The 22866-nt window shown below is 39.2% G+C and overlaps 2 protein-coding genes across 3 annotated transcripts; one reads left to right on the top strand and one right to left on the bottom strand.

The window, feature by feature from the left end:
* Positions 1-372: 372 nt before the first annotated feature.
* Positions 373-17019, bottom strand: plb1 (phospholipase B1). Of its 2 annotated transcripts, none has more exons than XM_071497758.1 (44): positions 16890-17019; positions 14479-14668; positions 13338-13393; positions 13173-13236; positions 12991-13054; positions 12803-12837; positions 12103-12172; positions 11958-12006; positions 11218-11283; positions 11061-11123; positions 10920-10975; positions 10720-10792; positions 10527-10634; positions 10328-10381; positions 9861-9935; positions 9605-9691; positions 9459-9519; positions 9307-9365; positions 8575-8648; positions 8418-8461; positions 7730-7838; positions 7547-7598; positions 7348-7428; positions 6626-6691; positions 6402-6502; positions 6223-6304; positions 5984-6088; positions 5791-5886; positions 5604-5675; positions 5420-5497; positions 5278-5338; positions 5132-5190; positions 4495-4562; positions 4360-4403; positions 4113-4212; positions 3968-4019; positions 3740-3820; positions 2812-2877; positions 2563-2657; positions 2196-2277; positions 1995-2099; positions 1794-1889; positions 1578-1652; positions 373-1437 (listed from the first exon to the last, which is right to left on the bottom strand). In XM_071497758.1, exons 2-44 carry the CDS (start codon positions 14540-14542, stop codon positions 1186-1188), a joined length of 3300 nt encoding a protein of 1099 aa, XP_071353859.1. In that variant the 5' UTR covers positions 14543-14668; positions 16890-17019; the 3' UTR covers positions 373-1185. The 2 variants fall into 2 exon arrangements, with proteins under 2 accessions (XP_071353859.1, XP_071353860.1); XM_071497759.1 differs by having other exon boundaries at positions 10720-10789.
* A 1-nt stretch (position 17020) lies between these two features.
* LOC139632675 (protein yippee-like 5) lies at positions 17021-21213 on the top strand. Its single transcript, XM_071497761.1, has 3 exons — positions 17021-17178; positions 18497-18668; positions 18794-21213. Exons 2-3 carry the CDS (start codon positions 18528-18530, stop codon positions 19016-19018), a joined length of 366 nt encoding a protein of 121 aa, XP_071353862.1. The 5' UTR covers positions 17021-17178; positions 18497-18527; the 3' UTR covers positions 19019-21213.
* Positions 21214-22866: the final 1653 nt, after the last annotated feature.

Here is a 22866-nt window from a genome sequence, read left to right as displayed (position 1 = left end):
TTATACAATTTGATTATTGTCACTAATGCATAAAAATGTAATTATTTAAATTAGTTTTATTCAAATGTTATAGCTGGTCCAAGTGGGGCTAATTTTAGTTTCATCTGTACCAGGGCATGGTCATTTATAATGTGAAGTGGAAGTACTCAAGTAAGAACCTGTGCAGTACTTCCGCTACTGTATGTTCGTGGCTGTTAACAGAAGCAGTGGGTGGCTTTCATCACCATAAGGAGGTCATAAAATAACCTCCTTTATATTTTATCAGCAGGGTATATCACTGATAAAGCTAATAAATGCAGGCTGATGTGTGCTATGCTCCGAGGAGAGTAATTGTTGTCTGGATGTTACTTGAGCAGTCACACCAGATTGCAGTTTATATGAATTATTGCAAATTATTTATTCCAAATAAACAAAAGAAACAAACTTACAATCAGAGTTAATAAGGTTATTTTTTTAAAAACAAACAAACAAAAATTAATTATTTTACTTTATCAAAGTATTTATCATTGCACAAAATGACAACACACCTACTACAAGTCGTTATATCCAAAGAGAGTAACTAAGTATATTTCATTCAAGTACTTAAACATTTAAGTTTTCAGGCGAGTATTGTGTATGTTACTCTGAAAACTCTGGTTAAAAGTGTGACAGCACTTATTTCACATACATTTTCACATTAAGAAAATTATACAACAATATACAACAGCATTAAACCTCCTGTGGTTGATTTATAGTGGTTGTGGATTGTAATGTTTCATTAAGTCAGTTGTTAGACCAGCTACAACATTTAAATATACCTTCCAGGTTAATGCAACAGTGATATAAAAATGCGAAGAGAACCATTCTTCACGAGTGCTAAATACGCTAACACAACTTACTATAAATTTTTCAGCCCTTTGACTTCAGTAAGGTTTGAATCCAAGACTTTGTTAAAAGATCTTATTTACTGCTTTACTTAAGCCCAGAGTGCTTTTTCCACTTCTGCATCCAGTCATATTTTCTGTGGTTTGAGGACAGTAATTATCTTCTCTAGACATAGCAGACATGGTTCTATTATCAGATCTTATTAAGAAAAACTGCCTTGTCACCACAAACAATGTGCTTTCTACAATCACTTTAAATGATGTTTTGTAGTTTGTAATTTTTCCATGAATAGTTCAGCACAAAAACACAGTAAGTAGCACTTTAAAACACAGTGCCATTCATCTCCACTGCAGCTGCCATCATCCTCTTGCTTCTCTTGGCTCTGCAGGAGAGGAGGAGCCAGGTGACACCCCAGCCAATCAGAAGACCAATAACTGCCAGCACAGCAGCGAGCCATACTGGCACACTGTCCGGGCAATCAGCGGTGAGAGGCAGGGCTGTGCTGTGCGTTGTGGGTGCTGTAGTGGTTGAAGTGGGCGAGCTGTTCACCTTTGTGAAGATGTATGGATGCTCCTGGAACAACACCATTAAGAGGGCCATAAACTAAGTCAAGTCTACTTGCATGGACTCTCATTATGCACAAATTGCACAAACAAAATCACAACTTGGTCAGAAGCAGCATGTGAGGGGTGCTTGTGCAGCATTTTTCTTACCTCAGTGGGGCATTTGATGTTATTTCTGGCATTTGTAAAATTGTTGTACGCCTGTTTTTCACCGACTGGCTCGAGCTAGAGATAAAACAGAAATACATCTTTCCTCAGTTTATGACCAAATTGCAGCGAGACATGGTAATTTAGACAGACTTCATCCAAAAACCTCCCCCTGTCCAGCTCAATTAGCCTTTCACCATCCCGCCTTTCCAGACTCACCATGTTATTCCACAGAGCTATGGCCATGTCAGCATGTCCCCGTTCACTGAAGTGGAAACAGTCTTCAGAGAAGTAGGTACTATCAGGTCTGCCATCCTGGAGAAGAAATAATAAAGCATCAGTGTCTGTGCACTGAGGGGAAGGTCTTGTTACTGAACTACAGTATATGTGGAGAGTGGAGTGGGGGGTGTAGTAACTTACAGCATTCAAAGGAACTATAGAATTCCTAAAAAATGGCTGCACAACCACAGCAAAGTCCTCTCTGCCATCATAACGGCCTCCATACACCAGATTTTCTGTCTCAATCTGAAAGAAACAACACAACTTGCTGATGTCATTACAGCTAATGTAATGATCCTGTCTCATCAACACATTTCGGTCTCACTGTTCCAGTCAATTAACCTGTAGTTCTCGATTGATCCGTTTCACTTCAGCCAGCTCTGGGGAATCCTCTCCTGGCAACAAGAAGCATGGGCAGACATACCTGAGGATCAAAGGGGAAAATGAACTGCTGATTTTGGAAAATAAAATGCTTTTACAAATATTGTATCGTCACTGTTTGCTCCACAGCGCAACCTATTGCATAGTACATGATTTCTGGTGGAGCTAGTCCTTTATTTAATATCAAATTGTTATATATTTCTTCGCTGACAAGGTGTAAGATCAATATTAAGACAAGAGATGATAACTTAAGAGAGCAATCCCCTCTGGACTCAGTGGTCTTGGTTCACACAGAATTGATATGGCCTGAGTGGATCAATAAGCGTACTTTTGTAACACACTGCACCCAAGACTATCCCTTTTGATCCTGCGAAGACCTTCAATCTCCAGGATCTCCAAGATGTTGACTATTGTCCTGGGAAGCTGCGGTGAAAAGAAAGTGTTTCAAAGAATTCAGAATTCAGAAGTGATCCTTTTAGGCATCAATGAAAACCTGCATTTTCAGAGCAAATATTTTAAGATATGGTTTTTATTGCATGATCAAGTTTCCATTTTTCAGTAGATAACAGCTCTTTACCTCTTTGTATAACATGTCCAGGCTTGTCATCATATGATGGCTGTAGTTCTGAGGTGACAAAGAGGCCTGCAGTTTTAGGACACACAAAGAACAAGGCTATTATTAATTCATAGTGTACACATAAGCCCAGTTGTGTCTTTTTGTTGCGGCCAGCAAAAAGCTGGATAATTAAGGCCCATTTGGGGGAGACTGGTTTACACTGGTTTAGCAGGTTTGTATCTAAAAAGCACAAATCATCGAAAAGAGCTGGTGTCGTGCAACATGTATGAGCGCGCACGCAACAACTAACCCTAAGCTGTCACTATCGCAGTCTCAGGGCTCATCTTAAATTGATGCCGGGCTTTGATATTCTGCTTCAAAGCACAAAACATTAAAAGAGTGGAGTGCAAGGAGAGTAATGGAGCGAGAGCAAAAAAAAAAGAAAAAAAAGGGGGTGGAGGCAAAATGAGAAAGGAGAAAGAAAGAGAGAAGGAGAGAGTGAGACAGAGACAGGATGAAGAGAGTCTGGGTTGACTTCTGTGTTGTTTATGCCTCTCAGAGAACAAGGCCTGTCACTGTGCCCCGTGTGCTTGTTTAATGCAGACAGAGGCTCAGATAGAGGGGGGGGGGGGTTGTTTTGTGTTGGAGGGGCAATGTGACAGTGAATGTGCTCATTGAAAAGAAACCACGTCCACTCTCATCTCACTCTGAAACAATAAAACAATTAGGGGAGGGCTGTTCACAAAGCTTGATTATTCTGCTCCAGTGCTTAGTCCCATTTGAAGAGTGATATCATGAGACAGCTCTACACAGCACGGGGCATCGCACAACCACTGCAGGATGTTTAACCACTGTGCTAGGAGATTTACTTAAAGGGAGTGCTTTGAACATGTCCTTCATCCGTTGGATCATCCTGTATTTCCTGTGACAGCCTCTTAAAGCAGCTCACCCGGTCGTGGCAGTACTGACACAGATCATTGCCTCCAATGAAGAGGGTCACCAGCTTCCAGTCATTCTCAAAGTCCACCGACTATTTCCATGAAATGGATGCAGAAAGAATCAGAGAGACAGAGACAAAGAGATGGAACAAAGATTACATTTTCTTGTAATTTGTGGTCATGAAATCACATCAGTGGGACGCGTAAGAATCTGTTAATATAGGAACTCTTAAACTCACCGAGTCATTTTTAATGGTATCAATCAGATGTCGGACCTGCCCTGGGATTCCTCTGTATAAAATTCGAGATATTCATGAGTGCACAAAATATTTGAAAGCGAACCACTTGACTCTGATAACAGATCAAAGAAACGTTAGAACTCACGCTATTTTAGCCCCTGATACGGCCATGTTGAAGCCAGTTTGACGTTTCCCTTGTCCCTTTGACACTCCTTTGATATTAGGATTGAACTTCTTAAGGATATCTGATGTAAAAAAAAAAAAAAAAAAAAAAAGGTAATATTACTGTAGAGAGTAAATTTGTTTGGAATTTGTTACAGTCCAACTCTGACATCTAGTGGTGCTAATGTGCATTACACTTCAAGTACAATGTAGGAACAGAAGAGGCTTACTGGGTAATGTTGTGACAGTCTCAAGCTTTTTGTCTCCTCCAATGCTTGTTAAATGAAAAACAAACAATGAATGAAATGTTTACAATGTAATGCACATGCCCTTGTTGTGTATAAACTTTGTGTGCAGTCTCTCACCTCCATGACACACCTCTGTATTCCGTTCTTAGCTGCAGCAGATTTTTTGCCTTAGCACCGAACCCAGCCTGGGTGCAGGAAAAAAAAAGGTGGTTGTCAAGATGCATTTTTCTCTGTTTCTCTCTGACTCAATAAATTGATAATGCTCTCTCTGCTAATTAATTCATCGCAACACCGTGGATCCACCAGTGGATCCAGGCTCTGGTGGAGAGCCCAAGAAAATATGACAAGCTGGCTTTTGCAGAAATGATGTGTAGAAAATGATACATAAAATGATTTATTCATTACATACTTATTATTTGCACAAATAATTTATTCTAACCATCCTCCAGTAATATTATTACAGCCCTGGTGCAACCATTTCTGAGATAATAACCATTGGATAATAATAATAATAAGGGGATGTTACTATAGTTTCTGGTATCTAATTTTTAGTCTATTAACAAGTAAACTGAATTTATTTGGCACTTTTCAAAACAGAAAAGTGCTTTACAAATATACAGTACATATAAAACAAGGTGGAATAAGCATACAGCAGTATACAGCAAAAGAAAACAAAACAGATCTGCACTGATTTGGGGAAAAAAAGCTAGTCAGTGTGGCTTTTATCAGGTCACATTCTGGTCTTCAAACTTACCGTTATAGAGTCTCCCAGAGCAGCCACCACCTTGATGTCTGCTGGCCGTATCCTGTGAGCTAACAGAAGATCAACATGAGTGTATTTTACATCTAACCCTTGTATTTTACTTTCGGTATTACCTGAGCAGCTCCTTGAAAGCTTACCTGAAGTGGGCACAGTGTTGGACGGAGCTGTGTTAACACAAGAGAAATCACTTCCCCAGTTCTAAAGAATGATAGAGACATATTTTAGGCATTTATAATCATAATCTGTTACTTGGCATTATGCATATATTCCATGACCTACTGTAACTGGAGCAGAGGTGGGTGGAGGGCCTGGAAAGGTGTAGTTGCTGTTGACAGCAGTCCTGAAGAATGGGTTGGTCTAATAAAGAAATAAAATAAAAACATGAATACACAAAAATGATAAAAACAACACGTAATGCGAGTTTAAAGTTGGACCAAGTGAATGTTGCTGGATGCAACGTTACCTCAGAGGGACACTTCAAATCGATGCCTGCTGTGAAGTCTTGTGTAAAAGTCTTGTTGCCCACTGGCTCTAACTAAGAGGAAGAAGTAAGTAAGTCAGCGCTTTATTTTGGATCATTATAAGAGAAATAAAAACCACATGTGCCAAATTACAATGTAGGAAATGTCTTCTAATAAGGTCAATTCTACCATGTTGTTCCAAAGAGCACGAGCCATGAGAGTGTGAGCTTTCTGGCTGAGATGAAAACAGTCGGGTGAAAAGTACGAGCGATCAGGCCGGCCATCCTGTTAAAAAGAGGGAAGACATTTAAAAAAAAAAACAACTAAAATAAACAAAAACACAACTGGGAATATTTAATGTTTGAAGTGTGTTAGCTCTTACCTCCACCACAGGAAGGAAAACCTCCCTGAAGAAGGGCTGCAGTACCACAGTGAAGTTGTCGCGTGTGTCGAACCGCCCAGAGTCAATGAGCTCTCTTATACCACGCTGGAAGGAAAGGATGAAGACCAAAAAAGAAGTGTGAACAGGTGTTTGAATTCTCAGTGACAGTTCTTTTGAATTGACAGTGTCATGATGGGAGCACTGCACACACAGAACTGATTTAACCAGTTTTTTTGTACCTGATATGCTCTGTTGAAGTCATTGACCTTCTGGAGTTCAGTGGATCCCTCTTTAGGCTTCAGTATGCAGGGGCAAATTAAACTGAAACACAAACATCAAAAATGTGAAGTGATGATTTGATCGTTTTTTTGTTTTTGATCAAACTGTTTGTGTCTTATAAAAAACAAAAGTGACTGACCTTACAAACCAGGTGGGGCAGCCCAGAGTCTTATCTCTGTGCAGATCACGCAGTGGTACAATGTTTAACAGCTCTACCAGATTGACAATGGCACGGGGGACCTGGGTGGCACGACACATCAAAGTTCATAAGCTGTCTGTATTTTGGATTATGATTTTAAAATTGCTAACATGCAGTGAGGTCGTGTGTTTGGGTGAGCTGGGTGCAAGAAGACGAAAACATACTTCACGGTGGAGTATGTCCAGAGCTTGGCGGATACGCAAGACCACATTCCTGGGTGAGAAGAAAACCTGTGGAAAAAAACGTTTCTCACTAAGACGCCAAAGCAAGAGATGACACCTGTGCATGCGCAAATGTGAAACAAATTAAAACTCAAACAATCAGTCAATTAATCCATTAGTTGACTGAGAGAAAAAGACCAATCAGGAACTCTTTTGTTAATGAATTAATCATTTGAGTTAGTGAGTGATGAAACAGTTTTGGACTGTTGATAGATCAAAACAACCAACTTTCATATAAATATGGTTTTAGGATATTGTCATGGCTATTTGTCACTATTTGTATTGAGAAAACATCTAATTGATAAATTGAGCAAATAATCAACAGATTAAATAAAAGCTGTTGTTTGTAGCCCAAACCAAATTCCTTATAATGTTTTGGATAATCAATATGACAAGGATATGATAAAGTAGACTGAGCAAAATTGTTTGAAATGTCAACAGATCCTAAATCTATACTTTTGTACTCTGTGATAATCTACGACATTTAAGCAATTTTTTATTTATTGGGGTGTCCCGTTTTCAGCCATTGTTATTATCATGTTTGTATGCTTTGACTATTTTATTCTGATTTGTGTGAAATAAAACAAAATCAATGAACAATCACATATAAATAAGAAACAAAATGCCAAAAAAGTATAAAATCTTGATAAAAAAAAAATTCTCACGCTGTCTGTGCAGAAGTCACATATGTCATTGCCTCCAATAAACATGGTGATCACTTTCCAGTCATTGTGGAAATCAATGCGCTGTAAAGAAGACAATAGGTAAATGTTCTGTTAATGTTGTAAGTATGAACATAAAACTGAGACAAAGGTTACAGGAGAGCACATCTGTCTGTGTTCCTACTGTAGTTTACTGCCTTACCGAGTCATTTTTCATTTTGTCCACTAGGACGCGCACCTGTTGCACCATATCGCTGAGAATAGAAGCAGAAAAGTTTTGACGGTAAAATTTTAAGAAAAGCATATTCTGTGTTCTAGTTTGACACTAGTTTTTCCAAAGGTTTTGTTTTTTGGGACTCAAATCTAAATAAAGAACACGACTGACCCACTCTTAGCTCCTGACACAGCCTGGTTGAGAAAGGCCTTTGGATCATTCTCATCACCTATTCCCTGTGAGAAGCCGGTCAGGGAGGGGTTAAACTCCCTCAGGATGTCTGCAAACCACAATCACAAGGAAAGTCAGCAAGACTGAAGCAGAGGTGAACTGATAAACAAGAATGTGTACATTCTGTATTTTTTTAACAGTGTGGCCATGTAAATTATAAAATTATATCCACTTACTTCCTTCACTTTGGCTGAATATATATATATATATATATTTACAGAATAAGTAGAATCCCTAATTTTTCATGAAGAAATTTCACCCCATATCATGTTATTCTATGATTTATTGCATTCTTGTAGAATTTGTGAATTTTATCTTAGAACTATAGGATAAATGTTTTAAAGATGGCAACTTAATATTGATAATCAAAGCTGACTGAGATTGTTAGCCTGCATAAAAAGCAGGTCTGCCGGGACAGTCAGGTCTTTAACGGTAAAGATAAGATACTGTAATATAGATGTTATCAAGCATATGGCTATCAATGGACATCTCATATTGTGTAAAATAAATCTCAAGTAAGCACTTTTGTTTTTTTTGTAATTTGATAAAATAATAAAACAAAAAATAACATATGAATAAAACTAATGTAAAATAAATAAATAAATAATATATCAAAGGTCAAACTTACTTGGCAGAGTGGTTACAGTGGTAATGTTTTCATCACCACCAATGCTGAAAATTACAGAAAGGAGTTTGTTAGTTATCACAGAATTAACATATTAAGTCTTGAAGTAATTTCCCACATTATCAACATCTGAAGAAAGTGCACGAGCTCAGTGTCTTACCTCCAGGACAGTCCTCTGTACTCATTCATCACTAACAGGAGGTTGTCTGTCTTTGCACCCACACCATTGGCTGCCTGCAGGAAACATCAGTCGTGTGACACTGAGACCATGTTAACCAGAGGAATTGTATGTTGTATTTGTTGTATTTAATTGTAAGTATTGAATATTGAATCAGAAGTGTATTCTGGTGCTGCAAGCCTGTGTGTGCAAACAGCCCCGAATGATTTCTCAGTACTAAAATCTGAATTTGATTACAATTTGGTCACTTTTGTGAAATTAGTGTAAATTTGTTAAGACTCTACAATAAGCTGAAATAATAAATTGTACATTATTGATTATCACATAGTTTATTCAGTGTATTAAAAGAATGTGTCTTTGTGGTCATTTTGCATTTTTTTGTGGTTGTCTTGTCTCTTTGTGGTTGTTGTAGTCATTTTGTATTTCTTTGTGTTGTTTGACTTTCCAGCTCTGGTCCAGGGTCCCTGGGTCAGTACCTGGTAGGCCCTTGCAGTAATCAATCCATGATACTGACAAGGTAACTATGACCTTGTGACCCTGGTAGGTGGGTGGGTGGTTGGGATTTGAAGAAGGAGGGGGTTGTCCTTTTCTTTATATATACTTTAGATGTTGTCCATCTATATATTTGTATTTCTATTGAAATTGAGAAGTTTGACTTTCGAAAAGTGGTATAAATTTTACTAGCAAATAAAGTAGGAGGATGAAAACACTCACTGTCAGAGAGTCGCCTACTGCTGCCACCACCTTGACATCTCCAGGTCTGAGTTCATGAACTACACAGGAAAGAGAATAAACCAGATTACGATACATTTCACAAAATACATGAGCAGAAAACTGAAGAAAAGCTAAAAAATATATATTTTTACCTGAAGCTGGTGTCGTGGGAGATGGACTGCGGTCTGTACAAGGTATCTCTGTGCCCATAACCTGACAACAGACAGTACTCTTCAGTAAGTTTTACTGTATGTGCTGTTGTGCTGCTGTGGTTCTGAAGCTGAGCTGACAGACTTACAGGGTCTGTTAGTGTAGAGGATTTGCTGTAAACTGTCTTTTCTCTGTCAGTGGGGGAATTTATCTGTGTCCGCAGGAAAGGTCGCTCCTGAGATAAGAGTGGAAAAGAAGGGAGTCACAGTATTTAGCATCGTCTCAGTATCAGATTTAAATATCATATAGAAAGTCTTCTTTTTTATTTAGAGAGCCTGGGATTGGAAGCTGAGCTATGCTGCAAAACATTTAGCCATTTTGTCTTTGTGACATTTTTGCCTCACCTGGGTAGGGCAAGGAATAGCGATGACACTGTTGTCCATGACCTCTGTCTGACCTCTGTCTGTCATTGGCTGAAGCTGGAGAAGGAAATGTGATGATTGGTTAAGATTTAAGGCTTCACGTGGGGCCATTCTGCACAGCCAATAATCATACTGTATCTGATGGTACTGATTGCACCAACCTTGTGTTCGCACATACATACAGACTGAACAACGCTGGAGAAAGCCATCATGTACATAATACCGCCAAGATAATCTTTACATCTCTTATCTAATCTCTTGTCAGAGCAACAAAAGTTCACTGTAATCATTGTTCCCTCTTAGTTTTTATTTTGAGGAATCATGGTGACTCTTCCCCGTTGGCTCATTTTACAACTCAGACACAAGTTCAGTTTCAGTGTCAAAGCAGAATATAGATCAGTGCTGTACTTTTAATTTGCAATTCGTGATGCTGATTTATTAAAACTCACCATGTTTGTCCAGAGCTGAAGAGCAAGCTGGTTTAATTCAGACTGTGTGTTATCCTACAAAGAAGCACATGCTAGTTGCACATTAGCCATTTAAGGGTCTTTCATGCAGTTACTGGAAGGAAGGCTGCGTATTGTACAGATGTTTGTCACTTTATTGTTGAGTATAACTGGCATCTGGAAGTAGCTGTTCTTTACTCACAGAATCTGAGCTGGGTTCAAGGATAACTGGGGCAGGCTGGAGCATGGCAGCGAAGTCTGCCCTTTTGCTGTGCCACCTCGGATTTTCCAAGACATGACTAAGAGAGTCCTGAAGAGAAGACAAGTGGATAACTGCAATGTACATGCATGCACACAGTTACCTTTTTTTTTTTTTTTTTTTTTTTTACATTTACCTGCAGTGTTTTTAGCAGAGTTGCTTTACGTAGGCGTTGGTTTATGCCTTCATTTCTCATGCACTCACAACTGCTAAAACATAAAAGGGAAGCACATCACTGTAACGTGCCTTTTACAATGAGCAAGATCATAACACTGCAGGCTACATACATGTATCAGGTTTTTAGTTTAACATAACAAGCTAAAAGAAAACACTCACTTGTCCTGCTGGTGATATGTGCTCCACACTGTGACATGAACTAAAGTACGATGCAACTGTAAACATACACCAAGTATATTAGCTTTTTTTTTCCATTTTATTTGTTCATGGCAAAATTCTAATCAAGAATAAGTACCATACCCTTTGCAAAATCTGCAGAGCTGCTTCGACATCCTGCACAACAGCTTCAACATCTGCAGCGACCTGTAGCACAAAGAGGCAGTTACACTCTCTTACCATCCTTTACAAAACCCAACGTGTGTGGTAGCATGATTGTGTATGAAATGAGGAATTTTACATGTGGTGAGCAGGCACACATGGAATCTGCTGGGACAAACAGCAGCACGAACTTCCAGTCCGAGACCTACAAGAAAAGATGATGGATATATGAAAGCTGTGGGTAAAGGCTCAAGAAAAGCTATGTGGTCTGTGAGTTAAGGTTATTTAAAGCTATAAACTGTAAGAGAATATACAGTATATAACAATTAACAGATTACTGTTTTCCTGTCACTGCCATTAAATGAAATTAGTTTAAAGGTGATAAAGGAACTGTTTGACATTTTTGGAAATTTGTTTATTTGGGCTCTTGTCGATAGTTAGATAAGAAGATTTCTACTACTCTCATATACAGTATATGGCCATTAAATATGAAGCTACAGCCAGGGGATGGTTAGCTTAGCAACAGCTACCCTGGCTCCGTGCGAATGTAAAAGGTTCTGCCTACCAGAATCTCTAAAAGCTCACTAATCAAAGTGTTATATCTTGTTTGTTTAATTTGTATAAAAACTGAAATGTAAAGTTCACAAGTTATGTGGGGGACTATTTCTTGAGCCAGAGCAGTGACTTGTTTGGCCAAGAAATGAACAGCCACACATTCGTCATTTATCTCAAACTGAGGAAAAACAGGTTGTGCACACTTGTCCTCCCAAATATTGACAGAGCTGCAAAGGTAAACTCACTCAGAGTTGAATTTTCTGTACTGAAATACTAAAATGTTTAAAATACATAAAACATTGTTATGAGAGGGTTAATGCTCACCTGATGTGACAGAGACAGAGATAGTTCCTCAGCTTCCTCCAGCAGACTCCTGCAACACACACACGAGTGCAGCAGTCTCATTAAATGGCATTTATGCATGTGTGACCTCACATAAAACCGTATGTCACGTGTATGTGTCTGCTACCTGGGCTGCACTGAGGTCTGATGATCCAAATGTTGAGTGATCATGTCAGGATTAAACATGGACAGCAACTCTATAACAGACACAATTAAAATAAAAACTTTAGTAAATCTACAGTAGGCCATGGTGAATTACTTACAGTGAGATCAGACAGTGGATTATATGCCTTATGAGGTAATAGCTGCAATGAAAGAAAGAGGTGCTTAATTTCTATTGAAATGAAGGTCAAGGTCAGCCTGTGTTTATGGCCTGCTGTCTTATCCTTAGAGATAAACCCAACTAAACTGTAAGATTATTGTTCTCAGGACTTATTCAGCAAAATGTGCTCTGTAGCTGGCATCTCCTGTGACATGGTCTTGACTTGACAGAAATCCACTCACAGTTAATAAGTGACAGAGCCAGATTATTGTGCTTAACTGAAACAAAATCCGTGACCAGGACTGGGCCTGAGAACTAAAAAAAAGGATGAGACTTTTTCAACTGAAGATAAAGATAATAGATAACTGATAATGAAAAAATATAATAAGAAGATGGAAAATCAGGAATCCCTCAACTATTTTGTGACTGCAAACAGTAAATGCAAAAGTGGGCAAAAAAAAGACTTGATTAAATCATCTCGGTATTTTAGATGATTATGCACTTTTGTCTTCCCACTTGATGGTAGAAATACTCCATGGTGCGAATTGTGAATTTATAGACTTACCAGTCAGCCTACTGGCCACTCTGGATGCTTCATCCCTGATGATGGAGACATACATGTTATTAGATACAGTTTAGGTTGGTAAAGGCTTAAAGCTCCAGATTTCCAGCTCTGGGAAACACTGCATATGTCCCTTCAAGTGATTTAAGTATTACTGGAGTATATTTGTGCATTTTGTTCTCAGCTCTAACCTGTGCGAGAGCAGCATTCCCAGAGTGTAAACAGCTGAGATATCAGCAGGTCTGAGAGCATCAACTGATGGTGAGAAAAGCAGGGAATTGAACAGTCGGCAATGTTATGATACAACACTGGACAACATATTATAGATAGTTTGGTTTGAATTCAAGTAGACAGATTAGTCACAGCTCCTTACCTGAGGAGGACAGAGACAAGGGGCCAGGTACTGGAGAGCAAAGTATTGGCATGTAACTTTCTGTCTGTAACAGAAATACAATTCCTCAGACTTTCGTTGACACAAAGCAAATGATTGATACAGTACATCATGAACACTAAAGCATAATAACTGACTGTACAGTACCTTCTCTGATTTTTCCATTGACTGTTCATATTCTCTTACATCAGTGTTGACAGTGTCTAAATGTGATAAGAAGAAACAAAATAAAAAAACAACTCAGTGAAATGAACTCACAGTAGGGACATTGAGTTAAAAGTAAAAAGTAAGTCAAGTTTTTTAAAAAGTTAATCAACGGTAAAAACCTAAGAATACAGTTAAGCATACAGAAAAAAAAATCAATTTCCAAATCCCATTTTCCACTTTTCCCCCTAAAATAGTAATTTAGCTAATAAAATTTTATATAATGGCTAATTTTCTTTTGTTTGGTTAAACCATAACTGATTCACGAAGAATTCATTGATTTCACTTTTACTCATTGCTTCCCACAGAGTGTGTGTAATAAACTATGGTGTAATAAACTTTCACTGTAGTTGACTCTTTTTGCATTTGCAGCCCAAAGTCCTTTGAGCACAATGGAGGTTTATACATAACTAATTAAATATATAACAAACGTAGAGATTGTAAACTTTCTTTGTTCTGCAAACATCATCAGCAAAAACCATGTATCTTACATTGGTAACACTTTAAGTCCCCATTTAGCCTTTATAAGCAGTACATTAACATCTAATAAACGGTTAATAACACTTATCTTGCTGTAAGCAGATATAAATGTTTATTTGTGTTTGTCAACAACTATAACCCCTTCTGTGGGCACCCATAAGGGCAGGCTGGTTTATAAACAGATAATCAATTATAACATAGTCATAATATGAAGTTGTAATAATATAAATGTCCTCTAAATAGAAGTTACAAATATTGTGCATTAATCAACACGTATCAATGTATTTATAAATGTATTAAACTACATTATAGTATGTTATGAACCATTTATGAAATATTCATATACTGTTTATAAATGCTGAGGTCCCTAAAGTAAAGTGTTACCTTTACGTCATATAATGCCTGAGAAAGCTCAAACTCTTAAGCAACAGGCACTGCACAGATCAGAGTGTAAACTATTCTCATCCACATTTTGATTAAGGCTCGAGCGCTAGATTAGGTGCAACATGCAGCAACCAGCGGTGTGAACATGACCATGACAAACCCTCAGACCGGCTTTGCATTCAAAGTAATTATGAATATATTATTATTGCCTGTACTTCACCTGTGAATGGAGCGCAGGATCCAACAAGGGCTGCCAGAATCAGGAGTGCAGATCTAGTAGTCATGATGTGGTGAGATGGTGAGTGCCTTCCACACAGAGGGGTCTTTGTATAATGCCCTCTTCTTTTTTTCCCTCAGCCTCAGAGAAAGAATGACTGTCAGCTCTTACTGACTGTGAAAGTGCACTGCACCTGTAAAGGGTGTGGAGAAGGAAAAGAGTTCCCGAGAGGGCAAAGTTTTAAAAGAGGGGGAAAAAAGAAGGAAAAGGAAGAGGAAAACAACTCTTCATGCAAAAAGAAAAATGCTGTTTTTTCTTCACCCACTCTCTTTTATTCTCAGTCATATCTTCATTTTATCAGTTTATCTGGATAACAATCGACCCAATGACTCGTCATTCCTCACATCTGTGTCACCTGCAATTTATCCTAAAGTATATCCTCATGTTTTGCAACAGACCAAATGGACACATTGTGGAAGGTCAGTGAAATGTTAAGTCACGGTTTTGGCCAGGACCATCTAAAGGGTGAAAGAGACAATTCATAATTCATATTTTGGTTTATGCATTTTGACAAGAAATCAACACTCTACAATATCCAAGATATAAAAATGCAGTCAAATGTCACTGAATGCAATAATTAGCATGTTACTTTACTGATTAAACAGAAACTTCCAAAAGTCAATCCAATGAGACATCAGTTCTCTTGATTTTCTGTTCATCTACTGTAGCATTCAGTGTAAAAACAATGTAAATCAAACAAAACTGTTTTGGCTACGTAAGTATCATTTAAGTATTCAGCTAAGAGGGATAAAACTGAGGGATGTGACATAATGAATGACATTTTGAAGCTGCTGCTCCATCATTTCAAGGAATAGGGCAGAGTTTATGGACACAGTGATAGTAACCACAGTGATTTTCCAGGGAAATACAGGAAAGTACATTTCTGGTTCATAATAAAACTCATTTGTGTGTAAAAGCTCAAACAACCATAAATATTCTGCCTCTTAATCAGGATCGTAATAATAATATTGACACAACCATGCATTAACGCAACAGTATGTGTATCTATACAGTGCCATTTAAATCATGTTTAACGTGTTGCTTTCTAATTAAGTGCTTTAGTGAAAACACATTCAGAGGACACTTCCTAACCTGTGATGATAAATGTAACTTCTAACTGTTTCATATATTCACCAGGGTTACATAAGAATATGTTAACAACCAGCAATTAAGTAAAACTGAATGGATTTGTTTTGGAGATGAGATGAGATATGATTAGATTACTAAATGCTTTATGAGTTTGTCCTTAGATTGGCTTGGCAGATACCCTGACCCTTGGAATCAAGAGGAAGTAAAAAACAAGTTATCTTGATGATGTCCAGTAATCAGATTTCATTTATGCGTTTTTTTTGTGTGTGTGTGTGTGTGTGTGTGTGTGTGTGTGTGTGTGTTTTATACCATTTTGATATGTTGCATCGTTCATCAAAATGTTCTGACCCAGCACATTAGAGAGAGGTATACTCCTACCACAAGACTATGGGTCTGAAGGCTCTCCACTTGAATATGCAGCTTGGAACGGCCACATCTAGGACTACTACAGCATTTCTGTTTTGTCCATCATTTCAGTGCTGGGTTGATTTGTCGGTCAGCAAATGTCTGTGTGTATACCTGGATATCTCACAGGACTTTAGCACTGTCTTAACCAAACTTTGCATGTCTTCCCTTGGAGGACCATCATCATAGCACTGATTATAGCTTTGTTACATTCAAGTGTCCTAATGAGCCATGAGAGAGTGACGGTGAGCCAACATGTACAGTACATCAATAGAACCCTGAAACAGAAGCTGCTAAATGAAATTCAGCTAATTTCTATTATACCTGTTGCAGCAAGTTAGACTAATATATTGTTGTAAAGCTGTAGTCTCTTTAGTGCAATCTTTCCACTTTTTCTTACTGACCATTATCTTCCACTGCAGCTCAACAGGGAAGGCCCTGTGGAAGCCAGTGGAGACACAAAGAGGGAATTTTGTACTTTGGAAGAGATCCACTCGATTTGACTAACTCAGACTGAAAGCCTGCTCTTTCACTGGAGTCAAAAGTTTGAGTACATTTTTGCATGAGAGGAGGACTCATTTCTTAAGGATTAAGAAAGAAGGGATCTTTTGATCCCTAGTATGAACAGGAGAGATTTTGACAAGCAAAAAACTGTTTCAGTGTTTACATGGGAACCTGATTTTTCTTTGACACAGTGTTAATCTATTCTGCAATTCATTTCTCACAGTTTTACTTAAACGTATTTCTGTCAAAATAGATATTTCTGTTATAGGACTGTGGCCATCACACACACACACACTGACGGTGCTGCCTGCAGCCGTTCAGGGCTAATACAGTAGCTTATAGTCACATATACTCACGGTTCAACCTTTTCTACACGGTTCGTGTATTTGGGACCAGGCTGACCCGAGCGGAGGTTTTGCTCGGCTCTGCTGACACCTGGTGGAGCACCGACGGGCCGCCATGACCGGATGTTGACAGTCTCCGGGAGCACAGCTCAGACAGGAACAGCTGAAAAAGAACAACAAAGCCACGACGACGACGACGACGACGGTGCAAACAGCAGTCGTTCGTCTGAAACATACCTCCAGTGTCCGTGACATCGTCGCTGGCGGGGACATTTTGTGCCACTTGAACAAATCTGAAACGGTAGGAAGCCGTCGGTCGGGGATAAGCAGAACTACCCGTGTTGTTGTTGTTGTCCTCTTCTTCCTAGCCTGTTGTCATTATCGCTGTTAGCTGAACGGCTAACCTAACATTAGCTTCCCTTTCTGCTAGCCGCTCAGTCACATTATTCTGAACCGGAAAGAAAAACTTATTTGTTTTTCATTTTGCCACTCGGTCAAAAGTGTTGGTCTTTAAAATGGGAGCGTGTTCTTCAGTGCCCGTCACAATGGCTTTTATTTTCAGCACCATTCAAAGCTGCCATCTGCAGTCAACAGCACTCATGACAAACCAGCCAGGAACAGAAAGTACTTGTTGAAGCCAGAGGTGCTGTGGCAGCGGCAGGTGACAACACCACCTCAACATACCAGGCAGCAGATGCCAATTTCAGCTCACAGTGTTTCTTTTTGAAAGACTTTTCATTAGATTTTCTGATATTTCTGTATATAGTACTGGTTGGCATTCAAATTACCTTAAAAAAAAAAAAAAAAACAACAGCTATGAGGACATCTGTAATATCACACGTCACAGTGGGGAAAAAAGTGATTTGCAAGAGAGGAACAGTGCTCAAAAGTCAACCTGCACCATGCTTGACTGAAAGGCAGAACAGCTGTTCAACATCATTATGAAGAACTGTATTGAAAGTTGAATTCATCTAAAATATATTCAGCTTCTCCAGCTTCATATCGACCAAAGGGTTTTTGTAGGTGTGAGTTATATAGATAAAGATCCTGCATCACACAATGTTTAGTTTGGAAATGTAGACTTTTGTCCTGATACTTAGATTTTGCGAAAATCAGTAGGAAAAACCTGTTAATGAATAAGATAACCAGACAATAATATCTGTTTTGGCCATTAAACGCTCTGATAGATCAAGGTGCTTCTTCATCTTGATGCAAATATACATTAAAAAAATCTACTCATCCTTCCTAAATACAAATGAAAGTGCAAAATAAAGTGGAGGGAATAAAAATGAAGCTAAAATGAACAGAAACCAAAACAACTTCCTCAAACTGAGCTCATTTGCCTTTGACTTAGCACCTCTGGTATACTGTGGCCTGGATGACTGAGAGTCTTGCAGGCCGTAGTATGTGAAACAGTCACCATAAAAAAGTCCTGCATATTGATTTACAACCTTGTCCACAATAACCTCATACAGGTATGGCAAAACCTCTTACCATTCACAAATTTCAACTCTAGGGTACAAATTGTTCAACTCCACGGTATTCTGTTGTCCAAGTTCTGTTTTTAGTCCACTTTCCAATAATAAATAAGTTGTCCTTCTTGTTTTCTCCTACATTAGCTGTAGTTGAGTCACACCCAGAGATTTGACAATGGGACGTATCTTCTTGGACCACATCGGTGGAACACGGCTCTTCTCCTGTGCCAACTGTGACACCATCCTGACTAATCGGTCTGAGCTTATCTCAACACGTTTCACAGGAGCCACTGGCAGAGCGTTCCTCTTCAATAAGGTACAGCTGAATGCCACAAAAGCAAAGAGGATCATGTACTCCTAAATCAGACAAGACACACAAATTCAGGATCTCAATTCCTTCCTTAAAAACCTGTGTGCATGCTTGTGTCTCAACCCCTACAGGTGGTGAACCTGCAGTACAGCGAGGTGCAGGACAGAGTGATGCTTACTGGCCGGCACATGGTGAGAGATGTCAGCTGCAAGAACTGCAACAGCAAACTGGGTTGGATCTATGAGTTTGCTACTGAGGACAGTCAGCGGTACAAGGAAGGACGTGTCATCCTGGAGAGGGCGCTGGTTAGAGAGAGTGAGGGTTTTGAAGAGCATGTCCCCTCAGACAACTCATGAGCCCCCAGAGTTGGATTCATTTATGTGGGAAGGCTCACTCCTGTGTCCTCCTTTCCCTCTCCTTTATCCCTTTGCCTCTGTGCTGCATACCGCCACCTGCAGACTTAGTGGTGAGTGAAGTTTTGCCTTCGCTCCCTACACCCTCTCCCTGTCTCTGGCCTATGACCCTCGACCTCTGCTGATTAGAAGATTGGTTTGCTGGATCTATTCTTGCTGAATAGACTTCCCCAATATACTCCCTGATTTATGTGTCACAGGGTATCCCCCCCCTCCCCCCTCCCCAGAACAGCTGGGGACACTGTTAGGAGTTGTAACTTCACGTGTTTAACTGTTCATGCACGGTCGCACACAATTTTCATCATCGCTGCACAAGGCATGCTCCAAACATTTTTGTATGGTAGTCAAATACATGCATGATAATAGACATGGTCAGTCATATTAAAAAAAACATCCCCTGGTTGTTTTGTTTATTTAGATAACTGGAGGAAGCAGAGCTGAGTATGTTCATCATTCAGACACGGGCAAAGCAGCCAGCCCAGCCTACACTGCAATGTCTAATGAACCAGTGGAGGTGTTACTCTGCATATTTCTTTCATGGGGCTTGTGCTTCTGTGTTGTGAACTTTGTCTCAATGTATTTGTCATTGGTGAGCCCTGAACACAATTAAGACAATGGTAGTTGTAAATTCTGTGTTGGTTACCTTTTATTAGCTGGTAGTGTTATGAATGTAGTTGTGTTTGAAATCTCTGTTCTCATCCAAATGATACTGTAAAAAACGCACAGATTGATGTCATATTTAAGTATTCATTGATGTGTGATGGTAATAGCAGTTTTCTTTAAATTTTGGCTCACATGATGTGCAATTATTTTGATTGACATGCCATTTCTGAAATGTACATAGAGCGGCTTTAATGTGCCATTCTTGCAGTTCATAGTATGGAAGCAAGCTCCTGGACAGAAGAAAATAGTAGAATTACTCCTACAGTTTTATTGAGTTCTACCAATCAGCATCTGATACCATAGATTGTGTGCCTGTGTATGTGTGCCGTGTAAAGAGCATCATGTCACTTCAGTGACGTATCAGGAGCATGTACCTTCCAGCCATGTGACGGAGGAGGAGGAATGTGTCTGAGGCATGATGGAGACATCCTCTGGCTGCCCGCTGGCTTTAGGACAGGATTATGAGAGGATGGGTCAATACGAGCGTTTGAAATGAGCTGGGAGACAGTGGGAGACCACCTAACAGAGCCTCTGAACGAATAACTTGAACCACAAAGCAATAGGGTTTCAGCAAACAGTCTCTTTTCTGTAACACAGCACTATGTTGGAAACAAAAGCAAACCAAAAATGTTTCAGTCAAGCTTGAGTCTGGTTTTTGAACAGTTTTTCATTTACATGTATTCGTTTCTAACAGTTGAATGCAGAGGCTTACCCCTAGGGCCAAATTACTCTTGAGACAGTGACCCTTTCTCTTTTTATAATCCTGGGCTTGGAGCACATTTGGTCATAAGATGACTTGTTCCTTACAACACAAAGCCAAAAAAAAGCTTTGGTGGAGTAATATGTCTTTTAAGTCAAGCCTGACTCTCTGACTAGGCCAGAGCTTCTATTTTATATCGTCAATGAAGATTTCAAATGTCAAATTGTTTTAAAAAAAAAAAAAAACAACTCAGTTTTCATGACATTTGAGGTTATTTTTGGACTGGGTTGTTGCCCAGCATCGTGGCCCTGGTGTAACATTGTGCCATTTCAGTGGGTGAATTCCTTAAGGCGTAACCAGAATGGTCCAGCCTTCACAAGTGATACTGGTAATATTTTTGCGTGCCTTTACAAGGTCATGCAAAACAGTGCAAGTTGTCATTTCTACAAAAAAAGTCAAATTAAATATATTCAGGACACTGACACCATCCATATCCCCAGGTCACTGCAGTGTACCATGTCAGTGGCCTTGACATGATATAGTTATCATATATTATTCACTTTTAGCATTTTATTGATAGGCCAATTGTTTTTATTTGCTTTGTTCTTTATCATCATCATTATTATTATTATTATTGTATTGACTGATACATTTATCTTATTGTATATTTTTTCTGATTGGAAGTTTGAAAGAAAATGTTTTCTTGTATGGTTATGGCAAGATTCTTCTCTGATGTGATTTCTAAATAAAGATATAGTCTTGCTGGGTTAAATTATTCCGTCGTGTTTCTGCTTTTTTTGTAGCTTAGTGCATGGTTTTCATCAAAACACAATTACAGGTGACTACACATATATACATTATTATACATATTATATGACCTCTAGGTGGCAGCAGCATCCTGAGCATCAGGATGATGCTGGGTCCCCTGCCAGCTTCTGACATTAGTCTGCTTGGCATGGTCTGTAGAGCCTCACTGCAGGCTCGAAATACATGATGTTACTCCCTGGAACAGAGAAAATGAATGAATTCTGCTGAATTATTTAAAGTCAGATGTATGCCCAAAATAGGGAAATGGTGAATGAGTTGTTAGGAGAAAGGGTGAAAGGAAAAGCAAACATTTGGAACTAAAACATACCACATCTTGACTATAAATCCTGTTTCATCCTACTTATTCACTACTCACTGTGAATCATCCACAATGCAGAGGTTTGACTGCATTTTGGTTTATAAATAGGCGGTGACGATTCACCCTTAATCCGCCCACTAATGTTGCAGTGCTGCCGTAGAGTTATTTTTAGCGCTGATCCTGTTGGAGGGCTTCTTTGTTGGGAGTATCTGTGCTGGTCTGTGTCACTGTGGTGGAATCGACAACAGGTCTGCTTTCCTGCAGTCACTCCTGGAGGCATCCTGTACTGAACACGCAGCACTAAACTTAGCTCTCACAAATATTAATTAAGGTTGTTGAACACAACGAACTGTTCTGGTCTGTTTTTGTATCCGCTGCAGTTGCATGTTTTCTCTTTTTTTGAGGGATCTAAAGCATTAATGGATTGAGAAGACTGATGTTTTTATGACCATGCCTAGTTCCATTTAAATGCCGGACATAACTAGAGGCTCCATCTCCAGAGAACTGACTGTCCTGCTTTATAATTCTTAGTAGTCTTTGACTTTGTCCCTGCATAACCTCAGGATTGTCTGCTGTCTTTATTGAAAAAGCCATCTGGCCAGATAAGGATAATTACACTGCCTTGTTGATCCTATTAGTCTGCATGCAATTGGAAAGACATGGCACAAATCTAGATGTGACATAGTCTTTATGTGTGTGTGTGTTCACAGCAAGAGTTATTTTTCCACTTCCCTTCAGAGACTCCCACAGTGCTCTTAGGCCAGACCTGGGACATCGAGATTCGCTGAAGACTTTAACCTCAGGCTCCTATACACTCATCCGACTATTCTGTTACTGAGAGAATCAGTCTTGTAGGAAAATCTAATAATAGGGGAAAAAAAGACGCACTAGTCAAGTGATGCTCTCATGTGTCTCATAAAGAATGATGGAGTCTGTGTGTATCATCCATCTTCCTTCCACACACTGTCAAACCTATCAGAGCAAATTTGAAGTTATATTTATATGCAGAGGATGATTTTTTTTTTTGGGGGGGGGGGGCAAAAAAAGAACCAGGAGTATAATTGCACCGTTAATTGGCCCATGATTCATCATCCCCGGACAGCTATTTTAGTTTATCCTCGCCTTTTGTCTTTCTTTTATTCCATGGGATGTCAGCATCACACCCCCTCTCTATCCCCTCTGGAGAGCAGCATTATAGAACATAGAAATAAACTTCTCTTTCCACCACTCTCTCCTCACACACACAAAGGAGTGACATCATTCCGTCAGCAGGAGAAAATAGCATGCTTTCCATTGACATCA

The sequence above is a fragment of the Trachinotus anak genome, unplaced genomic scaffold, assembly GCF_046630095.1.
Source record: "Trachinotus anak isolate AG129_WGS33_773 ecotype Australia unplaced genomic scaffold, CSIRO_AGI_Tana_v1 ptg000015l, whole genome shotgun sequence".
Taxonomy (NCBI): domain Eukaryota; kingdom Metazoa; phylum Chordata; class Actinopteri; order Carangiformes; family Carangidae; genus Trachinotus; species Trachinotus anak.
The sequence above is the reverse complement of the archived record's forward strand: the minus strand, read 5'-3'. Positions and strand labels throughout refer to the sequence as shown.

Coding starts and splice junctions, on each gene's coding strand:
- plb1 (XM_071497758.1), bottom strand. CDS start 14,542: ATGACTACTAGATCTGCACTCCTGATTCTGGCAGCCCTTGTTGGATCC. Junction 7,599..7,729: donor GTGTCAGGAGCTAAGAGTGG/GTCAGTCGTGTT, acceptor TTCTATTCTCAG/CGATATGGTGCAACAGGTGC. Junction 5,191..5,277: donor CAACACTGTGCCCACTTCAG/GTAAGCTTTCAA, acceptor ATCTTCTGTTAG/CTCACAGGATACGGCCAGCA.
- LOC139632675 (XM_071497761.1), top strand. CDS start 18,528: ATGGGACGTATCTTCTTGGACCACATCGGTGGAACACGGCTCTTCTCC. Junction 18,669..18,793: donor GAGCGTTCCTCTTCAATAAG/GTACAGCTGAAT, acceptor CAACCCCTACAG/GTGGTGAACCTGCAGTACAG.